Raw genomic sequence first — 15,377 nt, forward strand, 5'->3', positions numbered from 1 at the left:
GTCATAAGAGAACTCATCCGAATTTTATTGAAGATGACCATGGTAAGCATTCAGACAAGCACTGATTCAATCAACAGAGTAGCAAACACCTAAATTTTAACTAGAGAAACTATTCCAATTTTTTAAATACTTTCTCACCTCTCCCTGGAATTAAGTTCATCACCTAAACATAATCTCAAGATAAAATAGAAAACCCATAGCATCAAAATGACAGCCAACAAATAACAGCAGCTAATTGTTTCACAGCATCTGTGAAACCAAGCAAAATGCAAGGAAATTTCTAAAGCCTCAACTATAGACTATAACCTTTATATGACATACTCGCTCTCTATTAGTCACAAATGTTCCACCTTTCTCAGGATTTTGTGCTGTCACCTGCACTCCATTCAGGAGAGAACCTATAAAGAGTGATATCTGCTTTTCTTTAAACTCCTTATATATCCAAAGCATCCCAATTATACTCAACATAGTAAGAGTCATAAACAAATAAACTCTAAAAAGGGGGAAATGATGGAAAAAAAGTTGTTCTCACCGTTGTGCTAGAGCTTTCAAATCTTCGTGCAGTATCAACATATAGATACCTTGATTGTGTACAGTAATGAAGAGCAGAAGCAGCATAAACACAGATAATAATGATATACCTTGAAGGCGAAACAGGGGAAGGTTCACAACAGAATCACCATCCAAGAAAGCTGTTCTGTGGCGAGTGTCTTCAATTTCTGTGGCATGCAAGTATTATTAATTAGGTTAAACAGAAATGCATTTCTCTTCATAAAAAACTAACCTATATAAAAAAAAAGTACCACCGAGATATGTGTGCAAAGATGGTTCAGCTAAGTGAACAACACCATCACCATCGTCATCCTCGAGGCGGTCTTCCTCTTCCAAATATTGACGAAGAAAGTAGGTGTAGTCTTGTTCCACCTCATCATCTTCTAACAAAAGGTCCTGATCCTCCAGATCCATGGCTATTGTGCTAGGGTTTAGGATTTTGTGGAAGGGTAATTGAGCATAAATTTCTGTGTGTAGTTTGCAATTGGAGCTCACTGGTATGGGGTAACTGCATCGGTGTTAGATTTGAAGGGAAGAAAAAGTCGCTGAAGGAGGATTAGGGTTTGTCCTCGTAAAAGAGGGGAAGAGAAGGGACAGCACGGGAACAGCGATGATTGACGATGACGAGTGATAGAAGTCCCAAAGGTGTTGATGATGGAAGAATGTGGTGGATGAAGGCGCTGAGAAGAAAGGTTTGGAGTGTAAATGGAGTTCTCGTTTGGAGTGTGGAGAAAGGCGCTGATGGAAGATGACTCTGAAGTTCGCGGAGCTCGAGATGATGGAGGGAGAGTTGGATTTAACTCGATATTTCTGACAGAAAATTTTAAATTATAGACGGAAAATTGGTTTGTAATAATTTAATAAAATACAGCATTTTTGTCTCTTTAATTACAGACTGATTTTCTGTTTGTAACTATTTTTCACGAAAAAAATTAATTTTTTTGACAGAATTATCGACGGATTCTCTTTTCTATCTGTAATTTATACTAATTCATTTTTTTTGTTTTCCGACAAAAAATTTCTCGGAAATTCCGTTTGTATTTCCGTGGGATAAAATCCGTCGGAAATATCCGTCTGTAATAACTAGTTTTCTAGTAGTGAATGCTCAATTACATACATGTTCTTACCTATGCTTAATTCTTATCTTGCAAGTTTATAAATTCTTTTCTAGAACTTAATTCAATTATGGATTTAAATTGCTTTAACCCCCATGTTCATATATGCTTTCTTGGAATTTGATTTATTTTGACTAAGTAGTTGTATTCATGTAGATAGATTGCATATAGATAGTTTCCTTGCTTTGAATAAATATAATACCCCTTGTTTCTTTCTTGAGTATAGCATGAGAACATGCTATTGTTTAAGTGTGGGGATGTGATGAATCCACATTTCATGATATTTATTTGCTCTAATTGGGTGGATTTTATCAACTTTTCTTGCACTTATCCTTTGAAATAGCATAGGTTCATGATTTCTTCCTAAATTATGCTTGAAAGTAAAAACATGCTTTTTAGGCCTTTTAATTGCTAAATTTTATTCATTTTAATCCCATTTGATGCCTTGATTTGTTTGCTAAGTGATTTTAGGTTTTCAAGGCAAGTATGGGTTGAAGAAGTGAGAAAAAGAGCATGCAAAAGAGAAGAAACCATGAAGAAATGGAGTTTGGAAGTTCTAGCATCCGTGCGTGCGCACAAGTGATGTGTGCGCGTGCACAAGTGCGAGCTCAGCGACACGTACGCATGATCCATGCGTACGCGTGGGAGTGAATTTCGCCAGGTGACGCGTACGTGTGACCCTGATTTAACGAGATTTGCCATGTCGATGTAAAATTTCTTCAATTGAATGAATTCTCGTTGCAAGTATAGTTCTACACCAACAAAAAATCCTCCCAATCAAATTTTTTTTTTTTGGTTGTCACAAAGAACAAGCCCCAAATAAGAATTAACTGAAGTATTTAGACTCCGGGTCGTCTCCCTAGGATTGCAATGAGGTGGTCAATTATTGGCTATGAAGGGGCAAGGAGGTTTTGGTTTATAAAAGGGCAAGAAAAGTAAATCAAGCAAGCAATTAAAGAAAGCAAAATAAAGAAAAGTAATTAATAAAGAGAGACATTCATGGCAAGAATTGAGATCATAGGCCTTCCATCCTAGTCACTAATAATAATAATTAACAAGAATTTATCTTATTACGTCATCCCCAATGATGGAAGAAGATATAGGTTATCTTCCATGAGAGAAAATCTAACAAGACTAGCTAATCTCAATCCAAACGCCCTAATCAACTCACTAATTGGATTAGCAAGAGATTAGAGTCAATGGAAATGATATTAACTAACCATTCTAAATCACCAACATAGGTTGGGTTTTCGTGACTCAAGATTGCCTAATTACTCTTTCCAAGCCAAGAATGCTCAAGGTCTACTCTAAAAAATAACCAAGCATTTTGTCAAACACTTGGTGGGTAATAAAGGAAAGCATGGTAATTATGCAAGAATAATAAAATCTAACAACTACCAATTGCAAGGAAAGTAAATCAACAATTTAATTCATCAATGAAAGAAATATCAACATCAAATTGCATTAAATGTAAACCAAATTCAACATGAGTTCATCATTACAAAAGAGAGCAAAATGAGAAATTAACATTACAACTAAGAAAATCAAGATGTAGAAATGAGAAATTATAGAAGAAACAAGATGAGATTAAGTAATTAATTCAAGATCCAAGACAATCTAACCTAATCCTAACCTAATTCTAGAGAAAAGAGGGAGCTTCTCTCTCTAGAAAACTAACTAAAGGCTCATGTTGACTAACTAATTGCTCCCCCTTTGCTTGAACTTCAATTCTGCATGAAATACACTCAGAAACAAATTGGATTTGGGCCTGGGCAGCTCAAAAATTGCCCCCAGCGTTTTGCCTTTAAGTGAGTCACGTGAGAGTATCGGCGCGTACGCGCCATGTGTGCGTGCGCGTCGATTGGCTATTTCTTCATCCGCCCGGACGCGACGTGTACGCGCGTGCGCGTCTCTATGCAAAATCACTTCTGGGCGTGCGTACCTTGTACGTGTGCGCGCCCATTAATGCATTCCCAATCTTTGTTTCTTCATGCATTCTCCACTTTGTATGATTTTCTCCTCATTTCTTCCATCCAATACTTGCCTTATGAACCTGAAATCACTCAACAAACACATCAAGGCATCGAATAGAATTAAAGTGAAACAAAATCACCAAATTAAGGGCCTAAAAAACATGTTTTTACACTTAAGCACAATTCAAGGGAGAATTACAAAACCATGCTATTTCATTGAATAAATGTGGGAAAAGATGGTAAAATTCTCTAAAATAAGCACAAGATAAACCACGAAATCGGGGTTTATCAGACCCGTGTCACGTGAGCTCATTAATTACAAATCGCTTAGGGCGAATTTTGGGCCTCCAAAACCCAATCCAACTCATTTCTGAAGCTATTTCAATCCTAATTCAAGTGGAAGCAAGGGGGGCAATTAGGTTTAGCTTTTCTATGTTTTTCTCTTAGTTTTCTAGAGAGAGAAGCTCCCGCATCTCTCTAGAATTAGGTTAGGTTTAGTTAATTTCTCTTTAATTTCATGCTTTAATTCTTGTTTTAATGTAGTTTCATTTATGTTTTCATGCTCTCTTGTCTTAATTCTCTTAGTTCTTCTTCTTAATTTCTCATTTTTGTCATTTTTATGTTTATGGATACTCTTGTTAATTTTTTAATTTTAATTAATACAAATTTATATTTTCAAGTTAATTGTAGCTTCCTTTAATTGTTATTATCATTTTCTTGCTTTTGGTAGTTATATTTTATTTTTAATATAATTTAATATTATTTTATTTTCATGCACACCAAGTGTTTGATAAAATGCTTGGCCTAGTTTTTACTTAGTTTTTCCTCACTCTTGGCTTGGTGTTGAGGACTTTGGTGATTCTTGAGTCATTGATGTCCATTCTTGTTTGATACAATAGAGTAGTTAGTTGATTTGGTTTTTGTTGACTCTAAGTCTTCCATTAATAGAGTAGTTAGTTGATTTGGTTTTTGTTGACTCTAAGTCTTCCATTAATAGTGTTGACTAGGACTTATGGATTGGGATCAACTATGCCTATTTGACTTATCCTCGATGTAGGGTTGACTAAGTAGGATTAACTCTTCATAATCATCATGTGTTTGTGGTTAATGACTAGGATAGGTAATCTTAGCTCCCAATCCTTGCCAAGAGGTTTTTAGCATTTGAATTTCCCTTTTCTTTGATTAATTGTCTTTGAATTTAATTGCTTTCGTTGAATTTCTTGCATGTTAAGTTACTTTCTTACTATTTACATTTCTTGCTTCTCTTGCAATCAATCATAGCCAATAATTGATCACTTAATTACAACTCCTAAGGAAGATGACCCGAGATTTTAAAAACTCCCGGTTTATAATTGTTTTGGATTGTGACAATCCTTAGAATTAAATTTGATTGTTGGCCAATTGTTGGGTTGGGAGCTATACTTGTAACGCCAATTCTAATTTGAGAAAAATTTTCTAACTCGCTTTGGCCCTTACATCAGATATCCAGAAATATTGAAAGCCAAATTACTATAGAATTTCTGATGGCCTTTCATTGGATTTCTACTTTTGTTATTTTTTAGTTAACATTTCAACCATGAAAATCATACTCAAATAATATATTATGTTTAAAGTTTTAACATGCTAAAAGTAAATATATTTGGTTCTGTTTTAAGAGCCGAAAAGGGGTTTGGGTGGACTTGAGTTGGTTCAAAACTTAAAGGATGCTTTATTTAGTTTGTCTTTAAATGTGATATAAAGGAAAAAGGGTGTGGTTTTAAGAAAGTGTTTAGGTTGATGATTTCAAGAACTTTATGCTAATTAGTATGACATCCTGCCTAATGAAAAACTTATGGAGCTAACACAATGTAAATTACTTTTACTAAATGCTTTCCTATGTTAACAAAATATTGCAGCTTGTCCACCCTGATTGAAAACAGGATTTTCAGATAGGAAGACAGACTATAAAAGTGAAATTGAAGATGATTCAAAATGAAAGAATTTTAAAATTGTGTATATACTTCTAATCCCTTTCTGAATCACTCAATCTTGATATTGGTTGTGAATTGTGATTTGTTAATATTGGAAGTGTTTATGAATTTTTATGTTGGTACTTTTCTTTATAAAGTGATTCATTGATAAAATATCAAAAAATTTTAGTCTAATAAAGTAGGTGAGCCAATTTGTGCATGTGAGTCAAGAAGAGTAGCTGTGATGTACTTAGGTAACTTATGACCCACTCCTTTCTCTTTTGGTTTTTTTCTTCTGATTTAAAAAACTCATTTCTTTTTTAGTCAGAAGTCATTCAAAACAATTGAGATAAGCTAATATCTACCGTTATCGTGACATCATCGGTGAGTAGTATGGTGTGGATGAGGTGTTGTCAAGATTTTCTCCTAATGCTAGTGTTAATTTCAAGTTAGGTTTTTAAATTTCGTTCATCTTTAAATTGCCGCATGTCTGGGAGATTCTAGATTGTTTTTTTTAAGTCATACATATATCAATCTATAGTTTCATTGCAAGATCCATTTTATTGTTTCATCAATGGTAGTTTATATGTTGAATTCTATTGATGCAGAATTTTGCCCATTCATATGTTTCAGAATTTATTTGTTTAAAACATCTTCTTCAATATATCTATACATAACTAGCAACATTATAAATTCTTCACCGAGGTGGATTCTTCTCCCACTTTGAATTCTTTTTTCAAAATAAAAAAATGAATTCATTGTGTTTAGGTGGGGAAATTGATTCTCTTTCCTGATTTTTAGTGGACTCACACATGGAAAACCAAATTTTGGTGATTTGGTGGGTGAAATGACATCCTTTGCTATAACAAATAGTACTCTTTTCTGATTTTCAGTGTGCTCTCACATGAAAAATTAGATTTTGGTGATTTGGTGGGAGAAATGATGTCATATTATATAATATATAGTACTATCTTCTATTATTCTGTCAAAAAAATATTTTGTCAATGAGAATAGTTACCGTAACTTGTGGCCTCCTCTCATTCCCACTCTCCTTTTTCATTTTTTTTTCTTATTATTACTCTATAATATTAAAGAATGTGAGAAGAAGAAGATTTCACTAGCTCATTATTGTTGGGCTTGTAATTTTGTTGTTTTACTTTATGAATGGCAATATATTTTGGAGTTATGACTCATGCTTAGGGGTAGATATCTATGGATCTACTAAGGATGGAGACATATCAATTTGAATGTATGGCTACTTGATAGATCATATTTGTTTGCTATTTATGACAATATGAAATTTATAGAAAGTTTTTTCTTGACTTCTAAACTTCTTCTCTAATGTATGAATGTATATAGGGAATCATTCAATAATATCAAAGTTTAAAGCATTGGATCCTATCAGGAGGCTCAAACTTGATTTGGTTGAGGTGATTATTTTTAGTTTATTATTTTTTAGAGTCTTTTTTCATGTAACTTTTTTTATATACCTGCAGAATAGAGGTGTTGAGTTGAGGTAGGTTAGTAGGTTACATAAATTTGATAAAATTGTCTACCAAAAATTTATAATTTTATCTACTATCTTAGTATATTTTTAGTGTTTCTATCGTAATCTAAATTTTGGTAACAAGTGTGATTATTTTTTGCCCCTACCAAGAGCATACCCTTGATACTAGAAATTTTCACTATAGGTGAACTAAAAACTATTGAGATTAAAAAAGGCTTGTGATTTTAAAGAAATAAAAGTAAACAATTTTCTGATTGCCTCGGCTGAGAAAAATTGCTTCAGGCATGTGATTTCAGAAATATTTACCAAATTTAGATTCATTAAAATAAGAACACCAAAAGTGCCACTACCAGAAGTCCCACATCTACCCTCCAAATTAACATCTAATTTAATTTTTGAATGTACTTAGAATAAAACATAATGATTAATCCATTGCTGTGTCTCCTACTATTACTGATGAATTATGAATAAAAGATTTGATTACTATTAATGCACAAAGTAAACCTGCTTCCTTGAAAGACTTTTAATTTATCTTTGCTTCGATGCACTGAAATCTTCATAGTAGAGAGGATGCAATGTCTTACGTTGTAGTAGTTATAGGAGCTTAGTGTGTCTTCCATAGAGGAAGCAAAGAGTTCATTTGCCTCTGATCGGTTTCTTTCGTGTTGAGCATCGCACAAGCCATAGTGCAAGATAGAGTTGTCCAGTTGATTAGAGAGAGGAGGATGGAAGAGAGACGAAAGAGGCAGTAGCAAATCAAAGTCAGAGAAAAGAGACAGAACAAAGTGAGTACTTTTTTTCTTAATTTTTCTCTTTCTAAAATTTTAAGCTATGTATGTTTATTTATTTACATTAGTTGATGAAAACTTGGAATTGGAGGTAGTGGACTTCTTTTGACTTAGTGATTAAATTCTATATAGATTGATCATTGACGTAGTTGAATGAGTTGTAACTGTTTATATTATATCCAATGTTTTTTTGGTGGAGAGTGGAGGATTATAGCCTTTCTTTGTAAATTATATACTAGAAACAGAGCTTTATGTCTTTACTCTATGGTTATTTTCCATTATCTTTGTTTCGAAGATAAATAATTTGATGCAAAAATAACTATTTAATTATTTTCTATACAATTTTGTTGCAGTCGGGTCTTCATTCATGGAGACCCTGAAGGGGGGGTTACTGACATGGTCTTCAAAAATTTTTCACTTAAGGAAGAAATAAATTGATTGGTTTTATAAAGGTAGTGCTGCTGCAATATTCCTTGATGGTTGGTATATAAAGCATTCTTTTTTCTTTATTTATCTTAAATTATGTTTAAATACCTCTATGCACAGTGAATTTTTATTTCAAAATGAAGACAATTTTAACTTTTTTTTAATATATAAAAGTAGGTTGAAGCTTTTTATTACGCCACTTTCATTGAATCTGAGAAATTTAATGTTTTCATTGAGGAATATGATAAGATGAACATTGGTTATGATATCTTCCGTACTTTTATTTTATATTTATGTTTAGTATTATCTTGAATTAGGGTAATAATTTTTATGCTTTGATATTGTTACATGATGTTGTAACAAGATAGGGTACCGTGACTTTAATCTTATAAAGAAAATTACACCTTTTTAGTGATTCAATATTGAAGGTGAAACTTCCTGATAGATCAAGGATTGTTTATTTGTTGATCGTGTTAGAGATGGAAAAAGGTAAAAGATTCAACAATTATACTTGGAGCAATTGATGTAACATATTTAGTGTATTTCTGATTCTTTTTTCATTTTTCTCAAGCTTCTTAAGATTTGAAACGTCAATGATTTTTTTGGAGGAGTTGGGATATTCAATTGCCAAGGCGTTGTGTGGTGCAAAGTTAGAAAGAGGAATCTCATCCACGACAAAAATCCGGGAATGGTTAGCGGTGTCATTAGGGCTAAAGATATGGATTATTTATCCAAAGTCACTGATGAAAATTGGATTGAAGCTTCTATTGTATTCTCCCATGTTGATGTGTTTAATTTTTAGACTTTACATTATACTTTTAATTTAAGACATTACATAATTTAATCCATTTTTTATGATGTTAATTTTGTAAGAGATGTTATTAATATAGAAAGTTGAATTTAGATATGATGAAGATTCTGGATTAGTTACTATTGATCTGAGCGTGCTAGTGAAGGAGTTATACCAATGAAACATTTTTATTGGCTTTTGAATCAACCAAATAAGACTTAGATTAAGCCTTGCAACCACAAAATTACTGTTTTTAAGAGCCAGAAGTACTGAGTTATGTTCATATGTTCATAGAATAGTAAATGATTTTGCCATGCATAACATAATAGCTAAAAATTAAGAGCGTTATAAAAGAATCTCAAAAGTTAATGAATTATGAATTTAATTAAGATAGTCAAACAACACATTTATATTGATAACTTGTAGTTCTAAAATGCTTCATTTATTTTAGAAACTCAAGACTTCTAAGTGTCATATTTTTATTACATGTTAAAGACTTCATATAAGTTTCTTGGAATTTTTAATATTATTTTTCTTTTTTTCTCTTTCTTTTTTTTTTTTGATATCCTGTAAAATTGTGTATTATACTATTCTTTTGTCAAATTTGACAATATTAATTCAAAATAAGAAAATAAATGACAACCTAAATTTCATGTTGTTGCGGGTTGGAAAGGAAAAATATCCTTTGTGTAAATATCAAAACTCAAAATACACAAATATAAATACCTTTATATTTGTTTTCTTTCTCACAAAGTTAAATCCTAATATGTACGCATTTCGTTATTTTTTTATTTTTTTGGTTATTCATAAATGTATGAAGTAAAATTTTAATTAATTGTGTTTACTCATTCTAATTGAAATATCAAATTATTTATTTTTCATATCATATATAAAACCGTGTAAATGCACGGGGCATAGTTATCAGAACCGAACTGATGGCAATCGACCCGACTAAGTTATTAGGTCATTGGGTTAATGGTTCAACCGATGAGTCACTGGTCGAACCGTTTGACCCGGTAATAATTAAATAAATATATACAATTATAATAAAATTAAAATTTTGATGTATTATATTTAATTATGTAACACTACATCAGTAAAAATAATTATTCTTTATATTAATCGCATAAATAGTTATTCAAAAGAACAGAGGTGATTGTATTGATAATTATGTAAAATATCTTATATTGTTAGTATATCAAAATTAACTATAAAATAAACAAATACAATATTATTATGGAAGAATAAAAATAATATTTTATATTTTTTAAATTGTATTGCTTTAATTTAAATATAATTACTTTTACTATAATATATATAATTATTAGTCTTTAGTATGATAACTTAATAAGTGCTTGGCATTACTTTTATAATATATATAATTATTTATCCCTAATAATATTAAAGGAGAAGTTGCCATAGCGGAAGATCAACACCTCTTTATCTCAAAGTCCCCAAACTCAAGCCATACTGACGTTAATTTAAACAGAATCGGGGAAAAAAGGCAGAGCAATAAGGTTTAGAAATGGTGGCTCATGTAGCTAGGGTCACCTTCGTCACCTCCTTCATCTTCCCTCACATAGCAGCGGCTCTCCCAGTAATTATTCATGTTTCTTTATGTTCCTTTATATTCCTACCTATGTATGCTTATCTGTATTTAATTCTTTTATCGCTTACAATGTTTTTATGATTTAAAAAAAATTACTCGTAAAATTGGTAACGCTCTAACAAGACACATGCTCATATATTAAATAATAGTTAATACAATAGAAACCAAACCTGCATATGAATGTTAGCATGAGATTCCTCACCTTACCCTTGCCTGAAATTTTAGTGAAAATTTGATGAAATTTAATAATATTCAAGCTATAAATGCATGTTCTTGTGGCTGTTGGAATTTCGAACCTTAACCCTTAAATTGGGATTGATTTTGTGTTAAAATCAAGTGAAAAAGATGGGGTTTTAGTGGCTGCCAATTTATTATGAATTATGGTAAAAATCGGTTACTGAAAAGATTGAAAAACGGGTAAAAACAGAGAAAGAATCTGAAGAATTTACGAGAACATGAAAAATACTTTGAGTGTGATGAACATTGAAGAACACCTTTTAAATCTTAAAAAAGGCAAGGTGGAAATTATTTTGTTATTTAAATGGTTAAATTGTAAATATAAAAAATTTAGGGAGTTAAAAAAATATTAAAAGTTACGAAAGGTAAAAAGTAAATTTATGAAGTTAAAAGGTAAAAGAAAAGTAATTTTCGAAAATTTAATAATAAAATAGTAAATAATAATAAAATTTTAAATAATATTATTACATTAAAAAATGTTTTATTAAAAATAATAAAATAATACAGAAAAGACAATTTTTCGTAAAAACTTTAGGAAGACAACTTTAAGCCCAGAATCTCATAATTACCTTCATAAAACACTTAGGGAGTGGTAATAAGGCAAAGACAAAGGAAAGATAAAAAGTTGAAGAAAAGATAAAAATCGAAGAAAGAGTTGGTAAAGTTTTAATGACAGAAATAAATGGTGAGTAGTGAGCAAACTAGGAGCAACATAGTTAGTATTTGAGTTGCGCCTAGGGTTAGGTATTATATGAAAAGTTATACTAGTTCAGCATAGACTTAATGAACCTATGCTTGGAACAGACTGACTATTCATACCGAAACTGACATAAGCTATATATGTACAAATATTAACAAGATAACAAGTGCAGAATCAAGAGACAAAGAGAATAGAGAAAAAGAGGATGAGAATAAAGGGTTAAGCCTTGTGGTATGAAAAATTTTTGTATGTTCATCTGCTGCAGTGAGACAGTCAGATAGATAGTGGTATGACCATAAAACGCTTTCCTGCGGTACTGATCCATAATATATTCCTGTAAGGCAGAGGGGTTATTTTCTGCGTACAGAGGTACCGTGACCACCTGTTCCATCTCTGTAGGGCAGAGGGGTTATTTTCTACATACAGAAGGTGTCTTGGCAAGTAAAGACTGAATGCCACCCTGTAGGGCAGATGGGTTATTTCTTGCATGTAGTGTGTGTTGCCATTAGGAATGCCATAATCATTTCAGCTGCTTCGGGCTATGTCGGAAGCAGGTAGAAATCGACAAATGAGCTCATTACATGCACTAGGAGCAGACATGCATAATTCTTGTGTGCACATTATTCTCTGTTTCATATTCTCTGTGTTGTGCTTTATTTTCTGTGTTTCTCTGTTTGCTCTCTATTTTTTGCTTTCTTTGTTTTTTTTTTATTTGCTTTCTTCCTTTCCTCAATTTTCTGTAAAGTATCATGTGATCTGAAAAGCTCGACGGAGCCGATTAACATGACTAATTAACCCGACTCTACTAATAACTTCTCAGTTCTTATCCTTACTCTCCCTCTTCCCCTCCAGATGGAAATGAGTGTGATATTCTATGAGTTCGAGGACCCTTGCATTTACGAGGATCCAGTGCACCACAATTACTTCATCTTGGGAGTGGACCTCGTATTAAACGTTATACGTTACAAAATCATCCATTCCAATAAAAAGAAGTTATTTATCTAAGTGCATCTCTTTGGGGAGCTCTAGTGTTACTCGTAAAGCAGATGAACCAGAAGATGTACACCAAGATTAAGATAAATTATGGAGATACAAGAACAAAATTTGTGTACCTAATCCTGGAGATTTACAATAGTAAGCTCTCATAGAAGCTCACTAGAGCAAATTTTCTGTGCATTTTGGAGTGGCAAAGGTGTATCAAGATTTGAAGTAGATGTTTTGGTGGTCCAATTTGTCTACAATGACAGTTACCAGCAAAGCATCGGGATGGCACCATATGAAGTTTTCTATAGAACAAGATGTCAAATACCGTTGTGTTGGTATAACGGAGGAGAAGCTAGTATCGTGGGTCCAGCTTAGTGCAAGAAACTACTGACAAGATAAAAAAGATTCGTTAGAAGATCCAAACAGCACAAAGCCGTCAAAAGAGCTATGCTGATAATAGACGTAGACCCTTAGGGTTTAGAGAAGGAGACCACATTTTTCTAAAAGTAATCCCAATTACTAGAGTAGGTAAAGCCCTCAAGACTAAAAAGCTTAGCCCTCGATAGGACTTTTCTAAATACTTGAAAGAGAGGGCCCGGTGGCTTATCAAGTAACCCTTCCTCCTTATCTATCAAACCTTCATGATGTTTTTCAAGTCTCACAACTTAAGAAATATATTTCCGACGAGAGTCATGTTTTACAACCAGAGACAGTATAGTTACGAAATGATTTGACATATCAAGCATCACTAGTCCAGATCGTGGAAAGAAGTGATAAGCAACCGAAAGACAAAACTGTTCGCTTGGTCAAGGTAGCTTGGGAACGAAGACGAGAAGAGGAGCACACTTGGGAACTGGAAGACAAAATGAAAGCCGATTTTCCGCATCTATTCTTAGGTAACTAAAATTTTGAGGGCAAAAATTTTCTTTTAGTAGTGTAGAATGTAACAACCTAGTTTTTGAGTACGCGAGATCTTTTCTGAAGATACGAAGTTCTCTGGAAGATCACTGAAGGAAGTACCTCTGTTGTATCCTCAAGCATCTCAATCATCATTATCATTATGTCATCTTTAAGCCAGAACCTATTTTGAGGCAAGATCGACAACGCAGCCACGAAGAATCTAGTTTTTGAAAAGTACCGGTTAGGAGTGATAAACCACTATTTTATGGTTTATCTTGTACTCAATTAAGTGGTTTGATCAAGTCTTTGCACACTTATTCATACAATTCACATGATTTTACAATTCCTTCCAAATTTTGTTATATAATTGAAAACTTGCTTCCTAAGACTTTAAATTGTAAGTTTTTTATTCCCCTTTTATACCATTCGATGCCGTGATCTGTGCGTTAAGTGTTTTCAGGCTTTATAGGGTAGGAATGGCTTAGAGGATGGAAAGAAAGCTTGCAAAAATGGAAGGAACACAAGAAACTAAGGAGACAACCAGCGAGGAGTGACGCGCATGCATGGCTCATGCATGCGCGTGAATCGGAGTTCGCACGGCAACGCGTGCGCGTGCTTGACGCGTATGCGTGAGACGCAAAGTTGACGAACGACGCGTACACGTGACTGACGCGTACGCGTGATGTGCGCTATCTGCAGAAATCACAAAAAATGCTGGGGGCAATTTTGGGCCAAGTTTGGACCCAGTTTTTGGCCCAGAAACACAGACTAGAGCAAGGGGACAAGCAAAAACTCAACACACATTCTCATTCGCATAGTTTTTAGTTTTAGTTTAGAATCTTAGAGAGAAATCACTCTCCTCTAGGTTTTCTTCACATTCATAGTTCTAGTTTTTATGCTTTTTATGCTTTCGCTTTGGATTTTGAGAAGAGTCCCTACTTCCGTTGAAGTCGCTATTATTCTAGTTTGCTTTCTTATTCCTTTACTCTTTTAATTGCCCATTAACCCTGTTCAGACAAGGATGTTGCATTTTGGGATTTATTAATGCAAAGTACTATTTTTACTTTTAATTAATTTTCAGTTATTATTTAATTTATCATGTCTTCTTCTTATTCTCTTTATATGCTTATGAACGTTGTATTCATGTCAATGGAGTAGACTCCCAACTTGACTTGGGATTTGATTAAAAGAAAACCCTTGAGTTGGAATACTCAAGTGTTAATTTTGATTGGAAGTTGTTGACTGGCTCTCTAGTCTCTGACTCTAATCCTTCCTTAGGAGAGGATTAGGACCTGGGATTCAGAGTTGGTTAGTTAGTTACTTGACTTTCCTTTATTCAGTAAAGGATATCTAAGTAGAACAACAACCTATTACTATTGCACTTGAGGAACCCAACAAGGATAGAACTTCCGATTAATCTTCTCCCATTCAAGGCTTTTATTTTAATTATATAAATTCTCTCGTTAATTTTCATTGCTTTAATTAATTATTATTTTAATTTCCCGTTCTCCAACTCTAAAAATTCTCAGAAAATTCCTAACTAATAAAATAGCACTCTTTTGTCAACTCGTTGGGAGACGACCTGAGATTTCTACTCCCAGTATTTTTATTCTTAAATTGTGACAACCCTTTCTAATTGATAAGCGGATTTTTCGTCAGTTAAGAACTGTACTTGCAACGCTGTTCTATTTATAATTTCTTAATCGGCAATTTTCCGCCACGTTAATTTTTAGCGCCGTTGCCGGGCAGTTGCAATAGTGTGCTAAATTATTTGTTGGTGTATATATTTTTAATTTTTGCATATTTTTATTTTACTTATTTACCATGAGCTGTATGTTTCTTTCATT

At 33.0% G+C, this 15,377-nt stretch overlaps 1 protein-coding gene and 1 long non-coding RNA gene across 13 annotated transcripts; one reads left to right on the plus strand and one right to left on the minus strand.

The window, feature by feature from the left end:
- Positions 1 to 46: 46 nt before the first annotated feature.
- LOC107630457 (uncharacterized) lies at positions 47 to 1,355 on the minus strand. Of its 12 annotated transcripts, none has more exons than XM_088507124.1 (3): positions 804 to 1,355; positions 533 to 719; positions 47 to 414 (listed from the first exon to the last, which is right to left on the minus strand). In XM_088507124.1, the coding sequence occupies exons 1-3, from the start codon at positions 964 to 966 to the stop codon at positions 399 to 401; spliced, it is 366 nt and encodes a 121-aa protein (XP_088363250.1). In that variant the 5' UTR covers positions 967 to 1,355; the 3' UTR covers positions 47 to 398. The 12 variants fall into 12 exon arrangements, with proteins under 12 accessions (XP_088363250.1, XP_088363253.1, XP_088363255.1 ...); XM_088507127.1 differs by having other exon boundaries at positions 150 to 398; positions 642 to 719; XM_088507129.1 differs by having other exon boundaries at positions 150 to 398; positions 642 to 719; positions 807 to 1,311.
- A 6,324-nt stretch (positions 1,356 to 7,679) lies between these two features.
- LOC148570621 (uncharacterized) lies at positions 7,680 to 8,799 on the plus strand. The gene is made up of 3 exons (XR_015907192.1): positions 7,680 to 7,881; positions 8,238 to 8,336; positions 8,739 to 8,799. It is a non-coding gene; the product is annotated as an uncharacterized LOC148570621 (long non-coding RNA).
- Positions 8,800 to 15,377: the final 6,578 nt, after the last annotated feature.

The sequence above is a fragment of the Arachis ipaensis genome, chromosome B3 (genome assembly GCF_059453495.1).
Source record: "Arachis ipaensis isolate K30076 ecotype BB chromosome B3, ASM5945349v1, whole genome shotgun sequence".
Lineage (NCBI taxonomy): Eukaryota > Viridiplantae > Streptophyta > Magnoliopsida > Fabales > Fabaceae > Arachis > Arachis ipaensis.

Excerpts from the sequence above, each read along its gene's own strand:
- LOC107630457 (XM_088507122.1), bottom strand. The coding sequence starts at position 966 with ATGGATCTGGAGGATCAGGACCTTTTGTTAGAAGATGATGAGGTGGAA. Across the intron at positions 720-803 it reads TTTGCACACATATCTCGGTG|AAATTGAAGACACTCGCCAC; the intron begins GTACTTTTTTTT and ends TGCATGCCACAG. Across the intron at positions 399-532 it reads TTGAAAGCTCTAGCACAACG|GTTCTCTCCTGAATGGAGTG; the intron begins GTGAGAACAACT and ends CACTCTTTATAG.